This window comes from Podarcis bocagei, assembly GCF_964188305.1.
Source record: "Podarcis bocagei genome assembly, chromosome: 12".
Taxonomy (NCBI): domain Eukaryota; kingdom Metazoa; phylum Chordata; class Lepidosauria; order Squamata; family Lacertidae; genus Podarcis; species Podarcis bocagei.
This window is the reverse complement of record NC_138137.1, coordinates 42,700,063-42,727,533: the sequence shown is the minus strand read 5'-3', so window position 1 is coordinate 42,727,533 and position 27,471 is coordinate 42,700,063. Positions and strand designations below refer to the sequence as shown.

Genomic DNA, 27,471 nt, shown 5'->3' with positions numbered 1-27,471 from the left:
CCAAAACTTCATCTCTCATTACCACTATCTGCCTTAATTTCCCCAGGCTCACCTCCCACAAAAGTTAGTTCAGGCACTGAGATCTGCCTATATCTTCTGTCATGAAGACAGATGACACAAATTCATTCAATTGTTCACAATCTACTTATCCTCCTTTTGCACACCTATGACTCCCTGGTCATCCAAAGGCTCAAGCGCCTACCTAGATGGTTTCCTGCTACCAATATATTTAAAGAACTTATTGTTGGTCTTAATGTTTTGAGCAAAGTGTTCCTCAAATTCATTTTTAGCATCCCTTACTCTCGCTTACAAACTTGTCAAAGTTTGTGTTCCTTTTTGTTGTCTTCATTTGGACAACACTTCCACTTTTGGAAAGAATCCTTCTTGTCTACAATAGCTTCTTTGACTCTGCTCAATATTCATGCTGGCATCTTATTGGCCCTCGTGGTACCTTGACTGATCTGCAGTGTCATTGCAGTGATTTGACCCTCTTGACTTTTCCTCTCAGCTTCCTTTTTACAAATCTTATCTGGGGGAAGTTTCCTCCTTTGAAATCAGCCTGACCATGTTGGATTTTCTTGACTGTATAGGTATATTTAATTTAATAGCATTATAGTCACTGCTTCCAATTGGCTCAATGACACTTACATCTCACAGCAGGTCCTGGGCGCCACTCAAGATCAGACCCATGGTTACCTTGGAATTCATTTTCTGTTACCCTTTTGCAGTGCTTTTTTTCTAAAAAATGTTTAGGGGTACTCTCATTTTCCTACTCATATTGAAATACTGCCCCTCAATGAGGCAAAACTTAGATTCATAAAATGTTTAGGGGCATGCGTCCCCCTGTGTCCGCCCAGAAAAAAGCACTACCTTTTGTCTTCACAATCATGCTAAATGCTTTACATCTGACTTTTGTTATTCTGTATTGGAGTTACATAAGCCATTTGGGGCACTTAAATTTGAGGAATGTGGCCAATACGTATGAATGAACTAACAGACGAAGACTAAAGGACAAGTGGCTAAGGTGGACATCAAAACTTTTCTATTGGTTTTTTTCCTTGAAGTTTAATAAGATTGCAGAACATATTGAAGCTCAAACCGTCTTATTTATTCAGCAGCAAGACCCAGCATCCTTGTTTTGGTTTTATTTCACTCCTCGTGGAATTGGGGGAAGGATTCTTCAAAGATTTTCAGGAATTCTTTTAAGACCTAAAGAGCAACCCGGGATTAATTTTAATAAAAAATTCTGTCAGTGCTCTTTAACAGTTACGTATTTATAATTCCTAAAAATTGTGTTAAAACTGACAGTAGATTTGGATAAGCACTGTTTGCAAACCCTCCACCTTCCAAAAAGAATCCTATGTGTAATAATACTGATAACTCAGGATAACAGGCATGCACCTGATAAGATGAGCTGTAGTCCTCATCAGTTTATACCATGATAAATTAAAGGGTGGGGTTTTTACTTCCACAAACCGGCATGGCTACCTCTCTGGAAATTGTAACATTGTATACGTGCCATACATTAATCTTAATATTCATGGTAGCAGCACAGGTTTACCTCATATGCGTAAGGAAAATTAACCCTGTAAAAATGATAACTGAATATTTTACTCCATCCTTTATCTCACTGTTTCGTAGTTCAGATTGACTTCATCCTTTTTTACCTTTGTAAGTAGTATGCTGAACATCAGGGGCTGGGAACCTTAGGCCCAGGGGCTAAATGCAGCCCTCCAAGCCTTTCTACCTGATCTTCAGGACTTTCCTGAGATCATGCCTCCTTCTAGGCCACACTTCTCAGTGGCCTTACTCCATGCTCTCCTCAACTGCTTTTGACTGGCTGGAATGTGTCCTTGAACTGTGATAGCTGTGATAACTATTTATTTTACATGTTTATAAGTTGCTTTTCCACTAATACTTTCCAAAGCAATAGATAATTGAAAGAACAAAAAAGTTAATACTACTTTTTTTAAAAAATGGTGGGCACATTAAAACACACATACAGAAACAACAGTCACAAGTAGGAGACTGAAATCAGAAAGAAATCACATAATAAAATCACAATAAAATCAATTGCTGAAAACAAAGCAGCAAGGACTCTACTAAAACTCAGTTAAAGGCTTGATAAATATAATGGAAACAACTTTGTACTGAAACAATGATAATCAAAGTAGTTTCCAACATTCTCAGGATGGTATTCCTAAAACAGAATAGCATCACTTAAAAAATTCTCTCTCTCTGGAGAGAGGTCTCTGAATATCTAATCTTAAACGCTGGACAGGTTTATTTATACCTTGGGCCTAAGCTATAAATCTGTTCACTAACTGCAACAGAAATGATCAACACCACTTCCCAGAAGCATTGAAACATCTACCAACAGTAACTAAGAACATAGTAAGAGCCTGCATAACCAGGCCAATGGCCCATCTAGTTCAGCATACTGGTCTCATAATGGCCAGCTTGATGCCTCTGGGAAGCATTCTCCTCTCATTTAGTTTCCAGCAACTAGTATTCAGAAGAATGCTGCCTCCAACCACAGAGGTATAACATAGCAATTGTGGATAGCAGCCAATAACAGTCTTATCTTTCATTGATTTATCTAATTTTCTTTTAAAGCAATGCAAGTTGGTGGATATCACTACCTCCAGTAGATACAAATTCCACAGTTATGCACTGTGTGAAAGTATTTCCTTTGCCTGTCCTGAATCCTCCAAAATTGAGCTTCCATCTTAACAGCATTGAATTTCAGCTTATTTCCCCTGATCTAACCCTGGGCTCATATGCAACTGAGAATGAGAGCTGGTTATGGGTAACATACTGTCAGCATCACAATTCAAATCTTCAGACTACCTGCCTCAGTAATTTCATATAGGTGTTAAACAGCATGGCAGAAAAATAGAACCCCAATGAGTATCATAAGTACAATTATGCCATCTCCCTGAGCTCCCAGGGCATTCATTCCATGGGTGCAAGGGAGGAGAGCTGGTGCCTCCTTACTTCCAAATAGAAGGCTTCACCTGTTATCTATGTTAGTGTATTCTCATATTTGGAACTGCACAAAGTACACAAATCAGAAAAAATCAGGAAAACTGCTTGAGGGTTTTTAAACAATCAAGCAGCGTATAAATTTTATAAAATAAATTTATGATAATTAACAGTTACAAGCAGAGTTCAGGGCAAAGACAAAGAATCAGCAGGCTGCTAGCAAAATATATGAAGAGATCTTTTGGTTTTTGCCTTATATATATTAGCTGTCATAGAATTTGCCTTTTAAGTAATGACATGAAATAGAAACAAAAGCAGTCCAGAAAGGAATACAACACGCTTCGGAGCACACAACTACAATGATGTGCAATAACTGTGTCAGGCTTTCTATATGATGAAGTTAAAGTAAAAGAATAGTAGTTCTCAGGGCAGGTGCACTGCCAGAAAAAAATGCTTCAGAAAAAATGTTAGTAATCTGTACTGGAGGCTGTAATGTTGGAATAAATCTTTACTACAGAGAGATTTCATTTATATTGCTCACCAGTATAGCTGTCATAAATATAGCTGAATCAGAGTTAGTGAACCACTAAACTTGGGAGGTGTGAAAGGGGAACATAGGAAGCTGCCTTATACTGAGTCAGGCCATTGATCCATCCACCTCAGTATGGTCTACACTGACTGGAAAGACTGGCTCTTCAGGATTTCAAGCAAGGGACATCCCAAACACCAGCTGAAGATGGGATTGAACTTGGAACCTTCTGCATGTAAAACATCTGCTCTACCACTCTGGATTCCATATACATGTGTATTTTAGGCCAATAAGAAACTCAAGTGACCAAGTGATCCAGTCTTAGCGAAGGTTCATTCTGAGTACATGCAGAATGGTTTGAGAAGGAAGGATAGGATTCATTACAAAAACCTGTTTAAAATTTATGTGAAAACCGTCAAGGAAGGAGATTCTATAACTTTATAAGTAGATATTTAAAATATTATTATCATTAGCAAATATTTCAAATGACTAAGGTTTTAAATGACAATTTTAGGTTATATTATAATGATCAAGATTTAATATATATTTTTAACTGCCGCTATATCTGGATTGTCTCTGTTATACCCAATTGCAATTCATTGTATTCCTGTTGTGTTTTATGATTTTCCTGATAATTCATGCTTAACCTACATATATACACATACTACCCTCCAATATAAAGTTCCTTTGATTTCTGTCATATTCTTCAAAACAAGAATGGGATCATAGATGAACAGCAGAAGCAGGGCCAGACTACGCTTGAGGCGGACTGCAGCAACAGCCTTAGGAGGAAGGAATCCCACCCACCCCTGCCCAAAAATCAAGAGAAGCTGCAGCTTCTGACAAGATCTTGTGCAGCTCTCATGAGATCTTGCTGCCATCTCTGCTGCTTCTCACTTATTCCATGGCAGTGGGGTGCCCTGCCTGCTGCCCGTCCCCCACTGCTGCTAGTGGAGAAGTAAGGAGAAGCAACCGTGGCTCTTATGTTCCCCCAAGATCTCACAGACTCCTCACAAGATCTCACTGGAACACAGAAGCTACAACTGCACAACCCCAGTAAGTGAAGCTTCAGCTGGGTGACAGCACCTTCCTCTTTCACCTCAGGCAGCAAAATAGGATGGGCTGCCCATGACCAGAAAACCTTGCTGTGAGCTAAAGTCTGTTCTTCTCAATAGAAGTTTTTCTATTAATTTAAAGGTCTTTCAAATCACATTGTGAATGATAGCATAGCTATGTGAGAGTAGCTCCTTTACATACTTGCCAACTAATATATCACTTCATGCTTCTGACAAAGTGGGCTTGAGCCCACAAAAGCTCATACCATAATACATTTGGTGCCACAAGATTATTCAATTATTCAATGAAAGGTTATTTTTATACATTCCTATATTAAAAATATTTAGTAAAATATGCAAAATATTTAATAGGATCTTAGAACTATAGAGTTGGAAGGGACCTTGAAAGTCATCTGGTTCAATCCCCAGCAATGCAGGAATCCTGCCCACAGCTGTCCCTGGTAGGGCTCAAACCACCAACCTTCTGGTTAACTGCCAGACACACTGAACCACTGTGCCACAGGAAAACCAATATATGTGTGTATTAGGGGGGAATGTGCACACAAATGCATATGCTAGTGAAAATAACCCACAAATTTGTGAATGAGAAATGCACATTAAATTGCTGGTGAATTTTCATGAGGGTCTTTAATTAATTAATAATTAATAATCTGAAGTAGAAATGTTGAACTAACTAAACTTAAGATTGGAAAAGTGAGAAACCAAGAGAAACTGAAACTGACAGAGTCATCTATCCCTAATGCCTATATCTTAGCCATCAAGAGTATCTAAAATTTCAGTAGCAGCTAAAAAGTGTAATTGTGCACCGTAACAGCAAAGCAAAACAAAATAGTATGTATGCACCACAATCTCACATCTCTTGATGTATTACATTTTCTTAGCATGGGACAAAAAGCACGTTAGAAAGCAGCAAGCTATAAATTTTTAAAAATATGACTGGGGAGGGGAATCACATTTTTATTTTACAGTGGCTTGTAGTCAAAGTCACTGTTTATAACTGTTTTTGTAATGCTACTCTGGAAAGACAGAAATCAAAGCTTCCCAATCATGCAATCCCACTACTTTTTTGTAACAGTCATATGTTAAGCATACTCATGAATGTGTGTTAACAAATGGCCCTATGTAAAGATTGTTGTATCCTTTTTGTGAACTGCTTTGAGGTTTGTTTGTTTTTACAGCCAAGCAGTATATAAAGTTCCAGCACTGCACTGCATTATCTTACCAATAAGATATAAACTTTCAAGTATGCCTACCCTTTTGTTGTTTGACGTCGTTTTCTTATTTCTGCAGATTCTTTGGTTTTCGCACTTTTGGAATCAGCCTATGGAGACAAAATTATGTAAGACTATACAGAACTGTAGAGCAAATGGAATGGAAATTATAGCCCTATTCAGCATCTAATACATGAGTGAGGAGTGTGTCAAGTAGCCAGACCCCTACACTATGCCCACCAAGTAGCTCCTGGCACCCACATACACAGCACAAACACCTACAGGGAGGAAGCCTTCACACTGTACTCATGGGTGCCAAGAGGTAGATCTACTCACTGTGGCCCTGCTCCCGGCAAACATACTGCTTTTTATCGTAAGTATCATGCCTGAAATCTCACTTATTTACAACCATGAAGAAACATTCATACAACAGGAAGATTTAGGTTGGTATTGCATCATATATTTAGAAAAGAATTCTGAATTCTGAAAAATAGCATGCTGATCATCTGTTGAGCAAAATGAATGTAATATGTTTCCAGCTCAGTGCTACGAGGAGTACAGTGGAACCTTGGTTCTCTAACGCCTTGGTACTCAAACATTTTGGCTCCCAAGCGCCGAAAACCCAGAAGTAAGTGTTCCAGTTTTCAAGCGTTTTTTGGAAGCCATACGTCCAATGCGGCTGTTGGCTATTGTTTCCAGGGTGCCTGCGCCAATCGGAAGCTGTGCCTTGGTTTTTGAACATTTCAGTAGTTGAATGGACTTCCAGAACGGATTATGTTCGTGAACCAAGATAGCACTGTATATACCGTACTTCAATTCTCTCCCTACTCCCATATAGGCTGCAGTCCTATATGGACTTCCTTGGGAGTAAATCCTATTTAATTCAATGGGGGCGGGGGGGAGTCTGAGTAGACATGTGTACTGTAAATAAATAAATCCCAGTTACTATTTCTTTTTTTTTTAAATGTTGCTTGACTTGCACACGATGGAGGTCTGAGAGCTTTGGCAGGTATAAAATGATGTGTTACTTTTTCTTTTTCTTTCTTGATGTGCACTGTTTGTATATTTTAACTACAGTTGAGCTTTGGCTGCTGTGAAATGGGGGCTGCACCTTGAGAGAGGGGCCTGATGTTCACATGCCATATCTAATGTTGAGGTTTGCCTACTATGAAATGGCATGGAGTGAGGCGTAACTGATTTGTGCCAGCTGAAAAATTTAGGGCATATTTATTTCAGTGCCTGGAGTAGCTTTCCTGGGAAAGCTACATCTGTTGATCATTGGTCTCTCTTGCAGCTCATGATACCTCTGAGAAGAAAACATGGTAACTCTATTTGACACCTGCAATTTGCAAATATATTATCTGAGCATCTTTCTCAACTATACACTATCAGCAGGATTGCCAACTTTTTTTTTAAAAAAAGGCTCTGCTCCTCTGAGTTTTGCAGTTGCCTGTTAGGCAGACAAAAAAATTAATGAAAGCTGCAATCCTATGCATTTCTAAGTCCTCCCCTCTAACTATATGAGCAGAATCTGAAGCTGGAGACTGCTTTCCTCACTACCATGCTACAAAGGGCTTTACCTGTTTAATTTCCGTATGTCAGGCTGATGTTAAAGGTGAAGGAGAGTAAAAACAGAAGGGAATCCTAATGCTGCAATCAAATATATATTCTTTGGACCAAGTCCTATTGCACTACTAATACAATCCAATGCATATTACACAGAAATATGTCTACTACATTCAACAGGGCTTACTTGCATCTGCATCTGATTAGAGTCTTGCAGAGCTCTGCCTATTGTTATCCCTGGCTCAGCCTACCAGTAGTGGCAGCAGGGCTGACCTAACTTCCAAGCAGCTGAGTTGCTGCTGTTTAACAGGAGGGACAGTGGGAGAGTTCAGAGAGTTAAGATATTTAATGTTACATAAAAATGCTGAATGAATGTATTAGTATTGAAGTTAACTGGGAAGGGAAGCCAGTGTTTTTCCATGGGGACTGAAGTGGAGGATATCTGTAAATTTCCATTACAAGAGTGTGGTAATCTTTCCTGCATTGTAGGGGACTAGATGACTGTCAAGGTCCCTTCCAACTCCACAATTCTATTATTCTATCTTTCTGAAGTCATGAGACTGACATTGGGTTACAAGATGTTTATATATGTCAATTGACTAAATTCCTCCATGTTAAATCTATATTCCCTTTGTTCTAAACAGCCTGAGGCAGATAGGCTGGAAAGCTCAAATATTGGATTTTTGCTAAATTAAGCCTACAAACTTTATACTGGGAGCAGAATATGCTTGTCTGTGTATGAGACAACATGTTTTCCTTGTTTTTGTAATGTTTGAAGCTAAGGTCTGTTAGTAAAGCTTTTTTAACCATTTTCTGGACTGGAGAAATTTATTTCTAAACAAGAGCCAGTTTTACAGTAAGAAATTCTTCTGCTTGCATTTATTGTTTAAAATCTCCACAGAGAAGGCAGGAAGGTCTGTTCTGTACAAGCACATAGACAGGAGCATCACAAAGGGTCTGCTCCTATGTTTGCTTAGGGACCACATGATATCATACAACTCTCCTCAATCACTGAACTATTTGGAAGAGATGTTGTTAGTTGACATGGCTCAGACATACTGCTCATAACCACCAGGAGTCATGAATTCTGTACTGTGTCCAATTTTGTGTCCAAGGTTTTGTAACTGAATTTTAATTTTACAGTTTTAACTCATTTTTAGTTTCACTGTATGGGTTCTCTTGAACTTTGTAATTAAACAGCACATAAATTGTTGAAAGAAATAAAGATATAGAGTTCAAATAAAACATTATCTAAATGTAAATACCTAAGGTAAATCCAAAGGATTTGCAGTGATGTTCTTCAAATCCTATGCAGTTATAACTTTGTAGGATACCTACATCTGGCCACTTGGCCATTGTCAAGATATTGGTCTAGAGATGGATCACTGGTCTAAACCAGAATGGTTGATTTTATTTTCAGTGAGTCAGTATCCTATCTCCTCCATTATTATTTCCTCTGCTTAACAAAAGGCTCAAGCTGCATGCTGCATACATATATTGCCAATGTTATGCCTAGCCATTCATATTCAAAATATATAGCCATAATGTTATCAGAGGAAGGAGTATAAACTTGTAACTACTGCTTCATTCAACATTTATCTATATTTTAGTAACCAAAATAGAAAGCATTACTTACTCCCTCTGATTTCCCTGCTTTTGTTTTCCGTGATTCTTCCATCCTTTTTTCAGGTTCTTTTTCCTGACCTTCACTCAGTGCTTTATCCATGTCTATAAATGACCCCTTTTTCTTCTGTTTCACATCTTTTGCTGGAAATGTTTCTCCTGCTTTTCCTGTTTCAGGTGGACTGACAGCCAATTTTTGGACATCTGTTCCTTTAGGTTTTGTTCCCTTTTTGCCTTTCTTCTGCACATCTTTTTCATCTTCAATTTCTGTATAAGGGAACTGCCAATCTGGAATAGTTGGAGGTACTTCAGCAAGATGAACCTTAGCCATCTCAGCTTCCTATTTTTAAAAAATAAATACAACATTTACATTTATTTAATGTGAAATGTACAGTTTGTGAGGAGGGGGTCCTAGAGTCAACAATATCTGGAGAAACCCAGACAAGACTAAAAGAAAAATGAAACCATAATACAGTAATTTAAACAGTTTGAGCTCAGAAGCAACAATATTATCTGTATTATATTCTACTTGCCTAGAGATAAAGTTTCTAACACCAATTGGATAAATTGGCATAATAGCATAGAATGCCGACAAACATTCCAGCTGCTCAGGGAATCCAACTGCCAGCATAGTTTACAGTTGAGTTTCTGTGGGGCTGTAACAAAGCTCACACGAATATTAAGAATAGCAGCAGCTGGGGAAGACAGCAGTCTGAAGGTTGGAAAGAAGCTCATAGACAATGGAGCATTTTTTCTGTTCCTCCAGTGGCTAAGAATCAAACAAATTCAAATAAAAATAGTTTAAACTAAACATTAGGAAGAACCTCTTGATAGTACAGGCTGCTCAACAGTGACACAAACTGCGATAGATAGTGGTGGATTCTTCTTCATTAGCTTTGAAGTGGAGGGTGAGCTGCTACCTATTGAAGATGCTGTAAAGGTAAAGGTACCCTGGACATTTAAGTCCAGCCAAAGGTGACTATGGGATGTGGCTCTCATCTTGCTCATTTCGCTTTTTGGACTGAGAGAGCTGGCGTTTGTTCACAGACAGCTCTCCGGATCATGTGGCTAGCATGACTAAATTGTTACTGGCACACAGAGAACCATGACGAGTGCCAGAGAGCACAGAAACAGTTTACCTTCCCGCCGCAGCGATACCTATTTATCTACTTGCACTGGTATGCTTTTGAACTGCTAGATTGGCAGGAGCTGGGACATAGCAACGAGAGCTCACCCCATCGTGCAGATTCAAACCGCCAACTTTCCGATCAGAAAGCACAAGGGGCTCAGTGGTTTAGACCACAGTGCCATCCATGTCTCGAAGATGCTGTAGAAGTGCATTTTCTACACTATCATAAGGTTGGGCTGGATTATCTTTGATAGTCCTTCTAATTTAATGATTCAATGTCTCACCAAAAAGGAAGCTAAATAGCAGGAAGCCCGGAATCTGAATGACTGAAAGAATGGTGCAGCATAAGGGTACAGCATAAGCAGTGGAAAGAGAAAGAAGAAGAGAGGAAAAGGCAGATCAATAAAAAAGAAGGTTGACTAAGCAGAGACATGAACAAAGAAGAGATCTTTGGGGGGGAAATATACAGAGCTTATGAACAAAGGACCTACTGCTGTGACTGAGGAGGGACTGGAGACAGGAGTATGAGAGACGTTGCCTAAACTGAAGGCTAAAGTAAACAATGGAATGAAAACCAGAGCATTGGAAAGGTAGAAGCATTTTGAAGAAAAGAGTCAAAGAGAGAGGAGGCAAAATCTCACAAAATAGCTAGGGAGAAGTGTGGCTAACCACTATTGACAGGAAGGAAGTGGACAAGCAAGGACAGTTTGCAGGTCTTGTTATTGTGGGCATGAGAAACAATGGAATATGAAGCTGTAGGACTAAATCTAGACCAATTTCACTTATTCCTTCTACTGTGCTTTGTGATCTGAGAAATCTACAGCAGTTGAGTGGGCATGAAGGTTGAATACACATGGTGGTTTAAAACAACCCCTAGTTCTAGTAACAATTTATGAAACCTCAACTTGTAACTGTTTCTCCTTTTAATGTTTCTTAACAACATCAACGGGGGTGGCGCTATGGTATAAACCACTGACCCTTGGGCTTGTTGATCGGAAGGTTGGCGGTTCGAATCCCTGCGACGGGGTGAACTCCCATTGTTCGGTCCCAGCTCCTGCCAACCTAGCAGTTCGAAAGCACGTTAAAGTAGATAAATAGGTACCGCTCCGGCAGGAAGGTAAACAGCGTTTCCATGCGCTGCTCTGGTTTCGCAAGAAGCTGCTTAGTCATGCTGGCCATATGACCCAGAAAAACTGTCTGCAGACAAACGTCAGCTCCCTCGGCCAGTAAAGCGAGATGAGCGCTGCAACCCCAGAGTCATTCACGACTGAAATTAACTGTCAGGGGTCCTTTACCTTTACCTTTTAACAACATCCAAACTGTGCAAGCAATACCTCTAAGGCTTTCTGTAGTTTCTCTTCAAGCATTTTCTTCTCTTGTTCAAGAGTCTGAATATTTGCCTACAATGTCAAAATATGTTTAGACATTTAAATTCACAATTTGGGTTTCTTATCAAAATATCCATACAGCAACATTCTAGAATATGCTCTACCATTCCACAAACATACACTGCACCTATTACATAAAGATATGCAAACATATTTGGTTTTCCAAATATGTCCCAGAGGATCTGTTCCAAAAGAAACTAATTACCAATGCATTAATTGAGTTGAAAGGACAGGCAATGAGGCCTGATTATTTTAAGTAATAAGTGAGGGGAATATGTTTTTTGTGAAATAAAAGAATCCTTCTCTTTTGAAGCTATAATAAAGCATGTAATTCTAAATCAAACAACATTACTGATAATGGTGTCACAGTTGTGTGATATTGTATAGTAAAGATCAAGTAACAGCTTAATCATTGCCAAATTGAAATATGTCCAGAAAATATTTTATCCCTAAGGTCCTGTAGATAAAGATGAAAGAGGAAGTAGGAAGTTTGGCACTCTCTGACACTTCCTCTTTCAGCTCTATGTGCTTTTCAAGGCTCAGATCAGGATCTGAGGAGCAAAACAAAAAGAGGACTGACCAGAAAGGATAGGAGGAAAGGGTTGGGTGGTAAGGTAGGAAGGAAGGAAAGGGGACTAGTAGTTTCTAGTAGTTTCAAGCACGGCTATGTTGCAAAACATGGAACTAAGATATATACAGTGGTACCTCTGGTTGCGGACGGGATCCGTTCTGGAGGTCCGGCCGGATCCCAAGGTTTTTGCAACCGGAGGACCTGCTTCTGCGCATGCACGCAGGGTGGTAGAATGCTTCTGTGCATGCGGCAAAACCCGGTCCAATACTTGGTCCAAAACCAGGTTTGTCACTTTCGTAACATGAAAGTGTTTTTATTGTATTTTAGTGTTTTGTTGGAAGCCGCCCAGAGTGCCTGGGGAAACCCACCCAGATGGGCGGGGTATAAATATGTTGTTGTTGTTGTTGTTGTGAAATTTACGTAACCAGTGGGTTACATAATACGAGGTACTACTGTGTCCATAGACCTAAGCTGGATCTAGAGACATCAAAGAAGCTTTCCGGTAAACACATTGCAAACTGCATACAAGGAAATCTGGTTGGAAAGATGGGACTCCACAGCGCCATCTGGTGTCACAGTGTTATGTAATACGCTTTTCCTTTACCAGTCTAGCCGAGTCCCCAGTGAAGGCGGGTACACTCAAACTTTGTTGTTGTTTAGTCGTTTAGCCGTGTCTGACTCTTCGTGACCCCATGGACCAGAGCATGCCAGGCATTCCTGTCTTCCACAGCCTCCCGCAGCTGGGTCATACTCATGTTCGCAGCTTCAAGAACACTGTCCAACCATCTTGTCCCCTGTCGTCCCCTTCTCCTTGTGCCCTCAATCTTTCCCAACATCAGGGTCTTTTCCAGGGAGTCTTCTCTTCTCATGAGGTGGCCAAAGTATTGGAGCCTCAACTTCACGATCTGTCCTTCCAGTGAGCACTCAGGGCTGATTTCCTTAAGAATGGATAGGTTTGATCTTCTTGCAGTCCATGGGACTCTCAAGAGTCTCCTCCAGCACCATAATTCAAAAGCATCAATTCTTCGGCAATCAGCCTTCTTTATGGTCCAGCTCTCACTTCCATACATCACTACTGGGAAATCCATGGCTTTAACTATACGGACCTTTGTTGGCAACTACTGGGGCACAACTCAAGCTTCTGTATAGGATGAGGAAGGGTTGCCTTAAAGTGCAGTCCCAGAATGCTCAGAGCTGTTTCCTTGAAAGCCACACAGCATTAACTAGACCCTAGGACTATGTTTGTCTTCACTGATTAGGTGCTTGCTTATTTATTTATTTTATTTGGTAATCCCCCACCCCACACAACTGAACTGGTTATTTGTGCGAGTGACCACCGGGGACACATCTCTTTTTGTACAATAGCTACGGTACTTTTTTCCTTTTTTTAGTTACATCGATTTGTTTTTTGGATGGGGAGGTTTCATATTTTCCAAACTTACTAAAGTTAATGGACTAAATAGGACAATTAATTATAATGAGAGGGAAGGGTGGGAGTGCTGGAACATGCAATTATTTTTTGATCTGGCGAATCCATCAACTTGATGGTGGAAATGGTGCTTAGGTGTGAATCACCTGGGTCTGCCTTAATCTTATGAAAATTTATATTAGTATGTTACTACTCCTTTAAGTAAAAAATAATAAGAGTAGAACTCTGGGAAAAGAGAAGCATGAACTGCTGGGGCAACTGAGAAGGACAATAGCCGCTGAATCCTGTTTTAGTCCTTTCATAAACTGTAGGGATAGTTCTGCAAGAAAATAAAAGCAAATTTGGATACATCTTCCTTGCCTGAAGTGTAACATCAGCTTCTGGACATTTATTTTTATTTGTTTGGTAAAACCTGGCCTGGAACTGCTTTAGGCTCTGACTGGATTCCCTTAATGTTACAGTGATTACTTTCTCTCTGGACATACTGGTAAATTCATCAGATACGTCGATACTGCCATCTATCCCCCACAGGCAGGGATTGCAGAGTTGAGGAAGTAGTTTGCTTCATATTATATAGTGCTGCCGATTTCCTGCTTCCCATCCAGGGGATTCTTTTTCTCCTTGATCACATTTAGCCTCACTTCTTGTACTATTGTGTATTTTCTCTCCCCCTGCCCACCCCCATTTGTTCCTTGCTGCCCTGGGTAAGTTTTGTGTGATTTGGAATGTCTTTGGAATTTGTTTCTCCCCTGTCAGCCTTTGATTTTACTTTTCCTCCTCACACATCTTTCCTCTCTTCCCCTTCCACTTCATTCCCGTCCCTTACAGTTTGGGTGATTGTGCCTTTGATTATCAGATCAGTTTATTTTTCTGAGAAGCTTTTACCTTTTCTGGGAGTGGATCATGTGTGAGTGAGTTGTCTTGTTTATACCCTTCCCCTCTGCTTCTCTGAACTCTGGTAGTCATGATTTTGTTTCCTCCTTCAACAAGTTTGTGAACCTTGAGTAGCTTCTTTCCTTGGTACCTCTGCTTTTTAAACCCTCCCATGTGATCCTTTATTCCCTGTGTATTTTCTCTTGTATCCTGGAGTACTATTATAGTATCATTACATTAGCCACATAAGCCTTTCACTCTGTTTGCTGCCTTCTCTTGGTTTGTCTGCTTCCCATCACATTACTGCTTCCCTGCCAGTTCTGGAGCAGAACTAAGGTGCTTCTTTTGGGCTGAATTTGAGCTTGGAGCAGTCCTCGTAGAATTCAGTGGGGCTTACTTCAGAGTCAATTACAATTATTCTAGCATAAACTGACATTAGAACGTGTCCCTGCAGTGACCCTCCTGAAGCACGGTAAGACACTTAGATACTAAGTAATAAAACTGAAATATTTTGAGTGTCAACTGCTTCTTTGAAAAAGAGGATAAGGGAAAGAACCAGCATGGGGGAGCACATAACTTTTGTAGAGAAGCAAAGGTAACAGCAGGAACCCCTTTTAAATCACTTTTCAGTTTAGTTAGGACAGGGGCTAGCAAACTTTTTCAGGAGGGGGCCAGTCCACTGTCCCTCAGACCTTGGGGGGCAGGACCCACTGCCTCCCGAAAGCAACCCCCCTCCCGAAAGGCCCCCCCCCACCTATGCCACTCATGCCGCAGCCACCGACGCTGCCTCGTCTTTGGAAGCATCGGCATCCTCTCTCTCAGTGGCTGCGTTTCCTTCCTGCTCAGCCGCTTCCTTCCGCTTGACCACCTTAGCGGGAAGGAAGGGGTAGTACCCAGATGCCACTGGCCTGGGCGGCGGAGGCAGCCTCTGCACCACCGCCGCTTCCTCCTGTTCTGCCGCCTCTTCGGGAAGGAAGGGGTGGCACCCAGATGCTGCTGGCCTGGGCAGCCTCTGCCGCTTCCTCCTGCTCGGCTACCTCAGCAGGAAGGAAGGGGTGGCCAGCGTCGCTGTCCGCCCAGCGTCATTCATGGCTTTTGATTGGCTGCAGGAGCTTCCTGCAGCCAATCAGAAACCATGCTGCATCGCGGAAGTCAGCCTCCGCACAGCGAGGCCTCTGCGCTGCACCTGTTTAGTGCGGGGGCTGACCGAGTTTGACGACCGAGCCATATACAGCCCGCGGGTCTTAGTTTGACGACCTCTGAGTTAGGAGCTAACTGTTTGAAAAACTGCAGTGCCTAGATGTCTGAGGCATCTTTGCAAAGGAGGCAGGCATGCCAAGCTGGGCCCAACATTGGGGGAGTTCTCGTGCGTGTATGATGTCACACGTGTAACACTGACGCAAACACACACCCATTGGGCCATGCCTGTAGGATGTGCAGGTGCCTGCTAGGCCATTCTGGCAATCACAGCAGAGGATGTGGAGGGTGAAAATCACCCTCCAAGCCACCCGCCCCTGCCTGGCACTCTGACAATTGCCTGGGGTGGCGGGGGATGGCAGCCCCCTCAATACTGGGGGGCCTTACCCCCTTCCTCAAAATATTTAGGGGGCTGAAGTCCCTTGCACCCCCTATACCGGATACCCCTGAAAGGAGGAGGAGATGTAGAAAACCAGAACAAGTTGGCTACGCCCTTGTGACCTCCTAGCAGCCCTACCAGGTTTTGTAGGCAGCAGCCACTGCTGCATAAATCCACAGTCAAAAGAAAACCACTATCAAATCATAGTCCACAGATATGTTCTGTGATATGTTGGTGGTTTTATCAACCCTTTTTGGGTTAAAGTTTATTTTTTAAAAAATTAGAACTTAAGACATTTGCAGGGAACTAGAATACATATTACCTGAGCTTTAGCTAAGTCTTCTTTCATTTTTTGGTTTTCAGCTTCTTTGTGCTTTAAAGGAATAGGAGTTGGTCTTGCTGGTCTGTAATTAAGAACATATAAGGCAAACTGTGAAGTCAATAAGGCACTCAAAATACATTTTATTGTTCCTGCAGAAGTGTCATAAATTGGTGAAAGTAGAATAATGGTGCAGAATGTTCACAAACATTTATTTATTTGATTCAGTTTATGAATCACTTCACATAAAGTATCTTGAACCAATTTCATATCAGAAACATCCACAATAAAAACAACTCCATAGATTAAAACAATTAAAAATAAATCCATATGTAAAAGCAATAGACAATGGAAACAGTGTCTGTCTGAACAGACTGCTGATGAGATGGTATCTGAAGAAGGCCCTCTCCCATAGAGTTCAGTGACTGAATTGTCTCATTTGTTATATATACCCAATCTTTTAGGTATCTTTATCCAAACTTGTATGAGCTTTGTACACTAATAGCAACAGCTTTAACTTAGCTTGGTAGTTAATCACACTGAGAGCCAGTGTGGTATACTGGTTAGAGTGTTGGACTAGGCAGGGGTCAGCAAACTTTTTCAGCAGGGGACCGGTCCACTGTCCCTCAGACCTTGTGGGGAGGCAGACTATATTGGGGGGGATTAATGAATTCCTATGCCCCACAAATGACCCAGGGATGCATTTTAAATAAAAGGACACATTCTACTCATGTAAAAACACGCTGACTCCCCAACCGTCCACGGGCCGGATTTAGAAGGTGATTGGGCCGGATCCATCCCCTGGGCCTTTGTTTGCTTACCCATGGACTAGGACCTGGAAGACCAGGGTTCAAATCTCTACTCAGCCATGCAGCGTACTGGGTAACATTGGGCCAATCACTGCCTCTAAGATTAACCTACCTGACAGGGTTGTTGTGGGGATTATAGAGGACAAAGAGTTGTGGGGTGGGATATAAATGAAATAAATGAATGGCAGCCATTGCAGTTCTTTCAGCAATGGTGTATTCATGGTAGCTATAGTCTATGCCAATGAACAGTCAAGGCACTGCAATTTGCAATAGCTGCAGCTTCTGACTAAACCTCATGGGCAGCTCTGTATAGAACCGCTGCAAAGTAATCTGGATTTTACCAGTGCATGACCAGCAGTACTAGTAAAGCTATCCCAGTCCAGAAATTGTTGCAACTGTCCTATCAGCCAAAGTTAGTAAAAGGCACTCCTAATCAGTGATGTCACCTGGGCCCCTAGTGAAAGAGAGATATTTGGAAGCATCCCAGACTGCTCTTTCAGGGTGAGCATGACCCTGTTTAAAGCAGGCAATTGACCAATTATACAGACTTGGGAACTGCCAGTCTTACCAGGATTCAGAGTCCAGAGTCCAGGGCTCATCAAGCCCACCGCAAAGTCCAGGCCCCAGTCAACAGCCTCTCTGAATTCAGCTGTTACAGAGAAGTGCAACTGATGACATGTCACCCCAAATGACCCAATTATCACTTCCAATGGCTTTATGCTACTGTTAAACAGCAGTGTGAACAAAACGGTACCATGCAACACCCCATTGCATGACTGCCAGGGGGGCAAGAGATGATCACCTAATGCTCTGTTGGAACCACTGTAAATGTCTCTAATACCCATCTAACCAAATCAGTTCAGGAGGAAGACATGGCCAAGTGTATCAAAAAGCTGCTGTGAAATTAAGTAAGGAAAAACTGCCAATATCATATACACACAGCATCAAGACAAAGCATCCTACCCAAGTAAACCCAACAGAACTTATTTCTTAATAATGCATGGGGTTGCAGAGTTAGTTATCTTGAATTTGGTGAATATCACTTCCTAATGGTAATTTAAGTCAATTTTTTAGAAGCAAATCTAGTTGAAGCCAGAAGCAAACTTCTTTGTGGGGCTTTCGGCAGGCTGCAACTGGTGGGGATACCAATAGAGGCACTTCTAGTTTCCCGTTCACTTGGCAAAACAAATGGGGAGTTTTGTGTGAGCAAAATGATGCTAGCCTCACTCTGTGGGTGGAACCCAGTGAAGATTGTCAGGGCTGGGTGGAGGACACTTCCACCCCACAAACAAACCAAGAAAGGGAGTTTAGATTGCAATCTAGATTATTAATTACTTTTCTTACTTTTCTACAATTACTTGAGGTGGTTTTTCTTCAACTTTTGCTTTTTCTTTTTCCAGTTTTGATAACATTTTTTTCCTTGTATCTTGCACTCCTTTTTCTTGCTGTTAGACGTATGTGAGAAAACACCAAATAGGTTACATAGGAAAATTATTACTTGTTCCTTGTACAGTTGTACATTTGAAGATGCAATGGGCAGGAAACAGCACAGAACTTCCAGAGACCTTTGACAGAGGAAGAATATTCCCACTCTTCCCCTTGGTTACATTTTCACTCTTAAAACAGACACCATGAGCATACAAAACAACAAAACATCATATATAGGGATGGAAAAACAATCTCATCTATAATATCTGTTGTACTGTGTCATTTGTATCCATTAAGCAATATTACAATAAATAAGAACATAATGCAATATAAAAGTCAGTTCCTGAATTTGCTTATTTTCCTTTTCCCCTTCTCATCCTTTTTTCCTGTTGTATAATGTCTGGCAGAACCCATCTACATGCAAGTCCCACTTTCCGGACATTCCCAGGAAATTGTTCATTGGGGAATTTCCACTATTGCTTACAGAAACATTTCCAAACTGCGAGCTTTCTTCCCTCTTCTACCATTTCTTCCTAAAATGGCTGTGGCCAATCAGCAAAAGAGAGACAAAGGAAAAACCCTGTTTTCTGAAATGTCCAATCTCTCCCCGTTCCTGCCCCAAAATGGTTTCAACCCCATTTTGGTTTCTGCCCCAAAATGGTTCCCGTTGACCAGCAAATCACAAACAAGTACCGTATTTTTCGCCCCATAGGACGCACCGCCCTATGGGACACACCTAGGTTTTTTTGGGGGGGGGGGGGAAATAAAGAAAAAAAATTATTTTCCCCCCAGGCACGGGGCTGGCGCGGGGGAAGCCCGAGCTTCCCCCAACCCCAGCCCCCAGAACAGCCTGCTATCTGCAAGCCTAGGGAGCCATGCCGGTCTCCCCAGGCTTGCGGACAGCTGTGCGAAGCCCGGGCGCGCTCTTCAGCGTGCCCGAGGCTTCGGAATACAAGCATTTCTGCGCGACCCTCCGGAGCCCGGCGCGGCTTGGCGCCGGGCTCCGGAGTGTCGCGCAGAGCTGCATGGAGCCCGGGAGCGCAGGCAGCTCTGCGCGACCCTCCGGAGGCTGGTGCGGCTTGGCGCCGGGCTCCGGAGGGTCGCACAGAGCTTCCTGAAGCCTGGAGAGCGAGAGCCTCTCGCTCTCCAGGCTTCAGCGAAAGCCTGTATTCGCCCCATAGGACGCACCCACATTTCCCCTTCATTTTTGGAGGGGGAAAAGTGCGTCCTATAGGAGCGAAAAATACGGAAAATAAGTGAACAAACTCCAGCTGTTTGGATATCTGAATCAGCTGTGCATGTAGTGAAGTTTGGGAATAATTATTTATATTCAGATAAGCAAATGTTTGGATAGTGATGTATTCTATGCATGTATTCTATGCAGGTTCACTTGGAATTAAGTCTGTGTTCAATGGGTTTCCTCTCCAATAAGCTTGTTTAGGAATGCAGCTTCTGTAAAATATAATCATACCTGTGAAGCATTCATCTTTAAGTTCATCCTTCATTATCTCTTCCATAAGCTTTCAAATTTTTGTTGAATCCTCTGTAATTTCTAAGTAGAAGTATTGGAAAAATAATTACCTCTGAACCTTTCATCTTTTGAAGTTCATCCTCCATTATCTCCTTCTCTTCTGCAAGCTTTCGAAATTCTTGTTGAATCTTCTGTAATTTCTAGGTAGAATAAACATTTTGAGGGGAAATAGTTTTAACATATTTGAAGAAATGTTTAAAAATTGAAATTAAGAAATGAAAAGAATGAAAATTTTAAAAATTAAAAAAGAATGGTGAAGCCATTTTTAACATTGACACAGCATAATGGCACGCAAACAGTTTACTCTGGTGGAGGTCTTCTGATAGGGAATGTCTCATCCCCCATTAGACGCTGCTCTAAGTAATCCTGGGGTTTGGGGTGAGGCATCATCAGCATGCTGATGACATTCATTTCTACTTCTCTTTTCCATCTGCTAACTTCAATATTTCTGGATATATTTCCAAAATTTTGTCAGATATTAAAATTCAGTGAATTCAAGATACTTATCTGAAATTTGGTGCAATTCTCCTGTTTTCTTTTTAGGTATTTAAAATTCATCTCATTTATCACCTTAAAAATACAAATACTTGCTCGTGTGCCCAAGACATCGATTCCATAGGTCATATTTTGTTACATTGTGCGAAGTATGTGCAGGCCAGGGCTGAACTGATACTACCCTTGCTGGTGCCTTTCCCGGGAAAGTCAGAGTCTCACTATGTCAGGTTTCTACTGGAAGACCGGACAAAAGCTAGAACGTTGGCAGTGGCAAAGTTTTTATCGGTGGTTGCAAGAACAAATGAGCCCTATATTCCAAACAAAGTGCTTGAGTAATCTGGAGGTAGGCTGTATGAACTCTGTATTGATTTGTAATGTTTTGTTGGTCTCTGGACCGTAATAAAGATTGTGTGTGTATTTTCTATATTATAGTGTTTTGCATCCAGTGACTGCTGTGAACACTCATACAGTTTTTTAAGTATTATACTCACACCTTCCAGCACATCCTGTTCATTTGAAACTCTGAAAAGTATGAAATATATGTTTCTTAGTTTGTACTTTATAAACTTCAGTAACATCTGGCAGGAAAGACCCTGCTCATATCATATATGTCACAACCCCATATAGATAAGGGACATAAGCACCCTCTAAATTTAGCACAGTGTGAGATTTCATTATATGCAGTGTTTACATTAAGGTTTATTTAACAATCCACAGATAGCCATAGTTCTCTGGGAACTGAAGATGATTTCCTTACAAAAGTGCCAAAATATAATTAACTGGAAATATAAGTTTCTACAAGCTATAATATTATTGTCCAACCTGGGCATGGATTACAAGTGGCATATGCACCTGGAATTTGTGGCACATCTTGGCTAAAAGCTCAAAGTTCTGGGAACCTGGTTTTTGCCTGTACTCCTGTAATGCATTAATACTGTACAGTTTTTCTATGTAACATATCAAATAGATTATGTACCTGTGTAACTTGTTTGTCTGTCTTTCAAACACTTTCATTATTTCTAGCATGCGATTATTCATTGATTCCATTGTTTCTGAACAACAACAACAAAATTTTAGTTAGTTAAGTTTATAGCCTTTAGTTTGCCCCAGAAATGGGTATCCAAAGTGACCAGCACCAGTTAATAATACAATTTAAATATTTATTACGCAGGACATAGATTTGTTCTATTATTTAATGCAATCTAAACATACACATATAAATGTAGAATTCAACAGAAACTTTTGGTCTTCCAGTGCCATGACCCATACAGGCAAGGATTCTTCACATCCTACTCTGGTGATATTGTTAGTAATTGAAAAGGGGGGCTTATAAAATCAGCCACTCCTGTTCAATTACTCACAAATAGGTCTGGTGGAAACAGAGTCAAGCTTCCACCATCACTGCCTCTCTCCACCAAGGATCTATCCTAGCCTTCACTTAACTATTATTGCTAACTGGAGGATCACAGGCATCTCTTATAGATGAATCAAACATCTACTCAGGGCAGAATATGCGGGCTCATTGTCATGTGAGTAAGAGTATAAACATATTGACCATGCAAATGTAGGGATGAGTAGGGCCAGTGGATCTCTGCAGGGTGCATGAAATGGCAGTCTTCACCAGCAGCAGAGGTATAGGAGCCAACTCCTAGGGGCTGAGGGGTCTTCAGCCCCCCTGTAAAATATTTGAGAGGACCCCCCCCCCCAGTTAATGGGCATTGCCATTCAAATGGTGTCCTGCATCATGTGATTGATCATGCAGAGCAGGACTTGCCCCCTTCCCCAATATTTTATTCAAGTTGACACCCCTGGGCAGAGGAAGTGGTGGCATCTAGAAGCAGGTAGCAGAAAGGAGTAGAGAAAGGAAGTAACAGAAAGAGGGAGACTCACAAAAGGGGTGCCACAAAACATGAAAGAAAAGGGGTCGTTTCATACACTTTTCATTCTGGTTCTTCCCACCATTTGTTCCAGCCCCAGACTGGCTTTTCCTGATTCTAATTTCCCACCCCCAATGGTTCTGATTCTCCACTCCTCCACTGGGATATTAAAGTGGTTAATGTTGACCAGATCATGCCCTGAGATTTCAGCCACTGCCATTTCAAATTCTAAAGAACTTACGTTGGCCTGTATCATCTTGGAAAACTTGTACCATATTCATTACATCCTCAGTTGCATGTTTCATAGCAAGTTCTGAAACAAAACATTTTATTACTCAGTTTAAACTATTGTAGCAGTTCTTCAAATGTATATACAGTAATTCATTAGCAAATGTGAAATAAATAAATAAACTTGTAAAATAGAAAGCTTTTTCTTCTTATCCATGCTGGCTAAGTTTAAACCCTAAAACAAATCAATGAAATGATGGTGCCAACTGACCTTTCTCTGAAACAGTGTTACCAAATAGGCTATGATTTGGGAACAAAATAAAAAAGAAATGGGTAGTTATAATGTTCCTTTTTAAATTTCAAGCTACTTCTCATCAGCTCATGAAAAACTGACTTAGAAATAAGTCAATATTTGTTTGTTTGTTTGTTTGTTTGTTTAAAAAACTAATAAATAACCACCTATTTTCCAGGTTCAGAAGTTGCCCAGCCCCACTCCCTTGCACTCACCCCCTCCCTTGCGCCCACCCAGCTCTACAACTCCCTAACCCGCAACACATACATCCTTCTCCTTAAACATCCTTTATCCAACCAGGACAGCAACAGCAGTGCTCCAGCGACAGGAAGCAGGAAAGGACTCCATTTTGTAACCCTTCAGCATACAGAGACTGTACCAGAAATAATGACCCTGGTGAACATTGAGAAACTAAGGGCCATCAGGACCTTTCTGGGAGCCTTTCTTTCTTGCTACCAAAAGAGGAGAAAAGGAAGAAATGTCTCTGATTTTCTCAGCCGACATGCAGTTTTTGCAGTTTTGTTTCAAATGGGATTGGTGCTGTAAGATGGGTATACCGCCAAATCATAGTATCAGGGTGGTGTACATCAACAAAACAGCATTAAAGGCAATACAAATAATCATTAAAGCGAATGGCTAATCAGTTTAAACAGGTGCAAAGGTCTGTCAGCATAAAAAGCTTTCAAGTCAAAACCATGGGTGCCTACCAAAGTGTTTTCCAGAGCATGGGCCTGACAGCACTAAATGCCTGATATCTAGCGAAGGCCGGCTGGGCCGCTGTAGCATGAGGGACAACTAACAGTGCTCCTCTAGATGACAGTAGCCATTTATGAAACTTACTCCTAGTAAATCTCATTGACTCCAAGCCTCAACCAAATATTGTAGTTCCAAGTCTAGCAAAGTGGTTTTCTTTGCTTAATTTTGTTTTTAATACAAAGAATACATACACACATATATATACTAGGTATGGGGGATAAATTCAATTCAGTTTGCATATAAAGCCAACAGACTAAGGAAGAGTAGCCAACTGACTGAGACCTTGTTGCATGCCTTCTCTCTGCACATAAGACAGTGATATAACCCCACACACACCATGTGCAGTGCTTATCACTTTCAGAAAATGCAATACTGTATATTAATGAAAATAAAATACAATGTGCTTTATGTTATGAGAAATTGCTTGAAAATGTGTACATTATTCAAAACTGCTAAAAATGTGTTATATTAAGAGAACATCAAACAAAATCATGGGGGGGAATTGTAAAGATTTTTAAAATACAAATATGCAAATTATTAAAGAAATGTGGAAAAACCAGGAGAAGCAAAACTGACAAATTCTTCCATCCTTAACATATGAAGAAATTACAAATATCATTGTGAAAATAAGGAAACAAATTAATATAAATACAATAATTGTTTAAAGAAAGCAGAGAGTTTCAAATAAATCAAGATTACACTCCATTTTTTAAAGGCAAATTATATATTATTTTCCATGTCCCCAATTTCCTACCTTGTTAGCCTAGCTTCCTTCAGCCCCCTTATGACCTGTCCAGCATGCTCCACGACTTATTTCTCATACTCCACCCAAAACATATATTTTGCTTCCTTTGTCTCCATATTAAATCACAATCCTTACCTTCAATAATACGTTTTGGGTCTTTTGGAGCAGGAGCCACAGGGCTTAATGCTTTTTTCTTTTCACTGTCAAAATATGAAGTATTTGTCAAAATGTGAAATATCATAAATATTAAATCTAATTTTATAATCTGAAAGTCAGTTTTTGAAAAAAAATAAAATTTCTAATTTTATATAATTAGGTTACATTTGGTAAAAAAAAATGCATTCTTATATTTACTAATAAAATCCACTATAATATTACATAGGAAACAGCTCATGCTTAATCTTTAGTGTTCTGGAAACAGACTCATAACAAGATATAATCAGCCAACCAAACAACAAATACTTTGGGGGGGGGTTCAGAATTCTTCAGCCCCTCATACTGTTAAGTTAGACCTTTAAGGAGGTACAAAGATGGTGATAATGTGATAGTTTCTAGTCTTTCATGATTGTTAAGCAAACACCTTGATTGTGCTTCAGGAAATGGAAAGGTCTAATAAAATATTTTTCAATAATCCATATAACAAATCTATATTTTATTGCTATTAAACCTAACTATTTCACAGCACTCTTACTGTTTAGGAGCAGAAAGCTGGATAAGCTTTGGCAGTTCTTGAATACGGCCTTTCAAATCTTCAAGCTTTTGGATGCGGTTCCGTAATTTAGTAATGTTATTTGATATGTTTTTATCAGCTACTGGAATTTGCCAATCTGGAATCATTTCTTCCTCGCCTATCTGAAATATAGATATTGTTGGTATTAAAGGGTTAAGAAGCTCTAATCAAGACGCTCTAATCACTGAGCAGCTGGAGGTAGTTAGGCTTCCAGGAATGTGAGTTTGTATAAATAGTCAACTCACTCGTGTGTTTGCCGCCCCTTCCCCCTTCCCTTTTCTTTGGGGCGTGTTTGCTGAAATGTGTGATTCTTCACCAGGGTTTTTTGTTTTTGTGTAAATAAACCTTTTATTTGAGTTCCAAACCGCTTGCTCCAAGATTCCTTTATTGAAAAGATGCTGACTCTCCAGCCCTTCTTGAGCCGCTGTGCGAAAAGCTTTGCTGTAATGGGACATTGTCGTATCGGAAGCGCACTGGACATTTGATAAGCATTAAACTAATTAAAGGTTAATGGGACAGGTTATGGCTGTTTGTACGTCAAGAAGGAGATAAGGAGTGCAGTTAAGAGTGATTTATACAAGGAATGGAGCGAAGACAGAAGCGGTTGCCGACAACGAAAGCCTTCAAAGCAGCTTGAGTCCTGCAACGTGCCTAGGAAAAGTTTTAAAGAGGCACTGCGCAGTTTGTACTCGCTGGAAGACGCCTTATTCCTCGAGGAGCCACCTCAGCAGCTGGGAGACGGTCTACAGGTCTGTGAGTATCGTTCCTAAGCCCCAGGGAGGATGGCAGAGTCCCAGGAAAGTTTTACTGTCCCCTTTACGCGACTCAATGGGAAAAATTGGCAAGATTGGAAGGCTAGAGTAAGGGTTTGGTTGCAAGCAAAAGAGTTGTGGAGTTGTACTGAAGCACCGCCTTTACAGGCAGCTGCAGACGCATCTGCAGAAGACAAAGCAGCAGCGGCAGCTTCACAGAAACGCGACAGGAAAGCCCAAGGTCTACTAGTTTTGGCAGTGGGACCAGAGCAAATGCCTTATGTTTCTGAGTTAAAGAACACGCATGAGGTCTGGACGGTTCTGCAGCGGTTAAATTCCAGAAATACTGCGGGGGCCAAGATCCATGCTACAAGATGTTTGTTTGATTTACGTCTCCAACCGGGAGCGTGTGTGAAAGAACATATTGCCAAAATGGTGTCTGCCTTTAATCAACTAAGACAGCTGGGCATTCCTTTCTCTATGGAGCAGCAGTCATACATTTTGTTGTCTTCTCTTGATAAAAGCTATGAGACTCTAGCTTTAACTTTGGAAGCTATGCCTTCAACCCTTGAATACATTTCTTCTCGACTTGCTGATGAACAGGATAAAAGGCAAAGAGAAAGAGGTTTGTCTTCAAAGGGGAGTTATGCTGTGCCTAAGAGTGGGGATGCTGAGTTTGAGAACACAGTAAATGCTTTCGCAGCTAGACACTGTTTTCGCTGTGGTTCCTCTTCCCATTTAATCAGGAATTGTACACGTGAACCTGGTCAAGATAGCACCAAGGCCGTTGCCCCTAGTTACCAGACAAGGAGTTCCAGAGGACGTCGAAGAAGAGGAGGAGGTCGTGGCTACTCCCACAGCACACAGCACATGGCTTCAGCAATGGCGTTGATGCAAGGGCGTGGCCAAGGCAGCAATCTACGCTGGTTGATCGACAGTGGTGCATCTCATCACCTGGTGGCGCCATCTAGTGTCCGTTTGCAGAATTGCAGACATTTGCAAACCCTTAAAGTTGTGACAATGGCAGATTCAACTAAACGTTCCTTAGAGACTGTAGGCACAGTGTTTTTGAAGTGTTTGCAAACAGAAATTGATGCCTACGTGCTAAAGGGAATGAAGGGGTGTATTTTGTCTGTGTCAGAACTTGATAGAAATGGGTTTAAAACTGTGTTTGAAAATGGGGTTTGCACTATTTCAAAGAATAACGTATCTCTTTTGCAGGTGGAATGCAGAGATGGGTTATATTATTTTGAGACAAGTCCAGATGAAGTTGAACAGGTTCATGCTGGTTGTGTGAACTTGCCTACCCATAATTCTTGTGTTCATTTATGGCATCGCCGTTTGGGACATATTAATTTTCAGTATGTTAAAAGACAACCTGAATTATCAGAAGGGTGCAAATTGAACAAATGTACTAAGTATTTGGATTGTACTGCATGCAAAAGGGCGAAGGTTCATAGATGCAGCTATCCCAGTTCAAATAGGAAATCTGACAAAGTATTCCAACTTGTGCATATGGACCTATGTGGCCCAATGTTGCTAGCATGGGAGGT

At 41.0% G+C, this 27,471-nt stretch overlaps 1 protein-coding gene across 8 annotated transcripts in view; it reads right to left on the bottom strand.

Moving 5' to 3' along the window:
* The window catches only part of CCDC7 (coiled-coil domain containing 7), a 160,993-nt gene that overhangs the window by 113,847 nt on the left and 19,675 nt on the right, over nucleotides 1–27,471 (bottom strand). For 7 of the 8 annotated variants that reach the window (XM_081163417.1, XM_081163415.1, XM_081163416.1 and 4 more), the window contains exons 8-18: nucleotides 25,128–25,288; nucleotides 24,572–24,636; nucleotides 22,657–22,728; nucleotides 21,515–21,590; nucleotides 21,030–21,060; nucleotides 20,094–20,183; nucleotides 18,429–18,532; nucleotides 16,279–16,360; nucleotides 11,454–11,519; nucleotides 9,004–9,330; nucleotides 5,844–5,911 (exon numbers count right to left, since the gene is read on the bottom strand). In XM_081163417.1, coding sequence (XP_081019543.1) covers nucleotides 5,844–5,911; nucleotides 9,004–9,330; nucleotides 11,454–11,519; nucleotides 16,279–16,360; nucleotides 18,429–18,532; nucleotides 20,094–20,183; nucleotides 21,030–21,060; nucleotides 21,515–21,590; nucleotides 22,657–22,728; nucleotides 24,572–24,636; nucleotides 25,128–25,288 — 1,142 coding nt within the window. The remainder of the gene's footprint in view (nucleotides 1–5,843; nucleotides 5,912–9,003; nucleotides 9,331–11,453; nucleotides 11,520–16,278; nucleotides 16,361–18,428; nucleotides 18,533–20,093; nucleotides 20,184–21,029; nucleotides 21,061–21,514; nucleotides 21,591–22,656; nucleotides 22,729–24,571; nucleotides 24,637–25,127; nucleotides 25,289–27,471) is intronic. The other variant, XM_081163413.1, reaches the window with a different exon arrangement.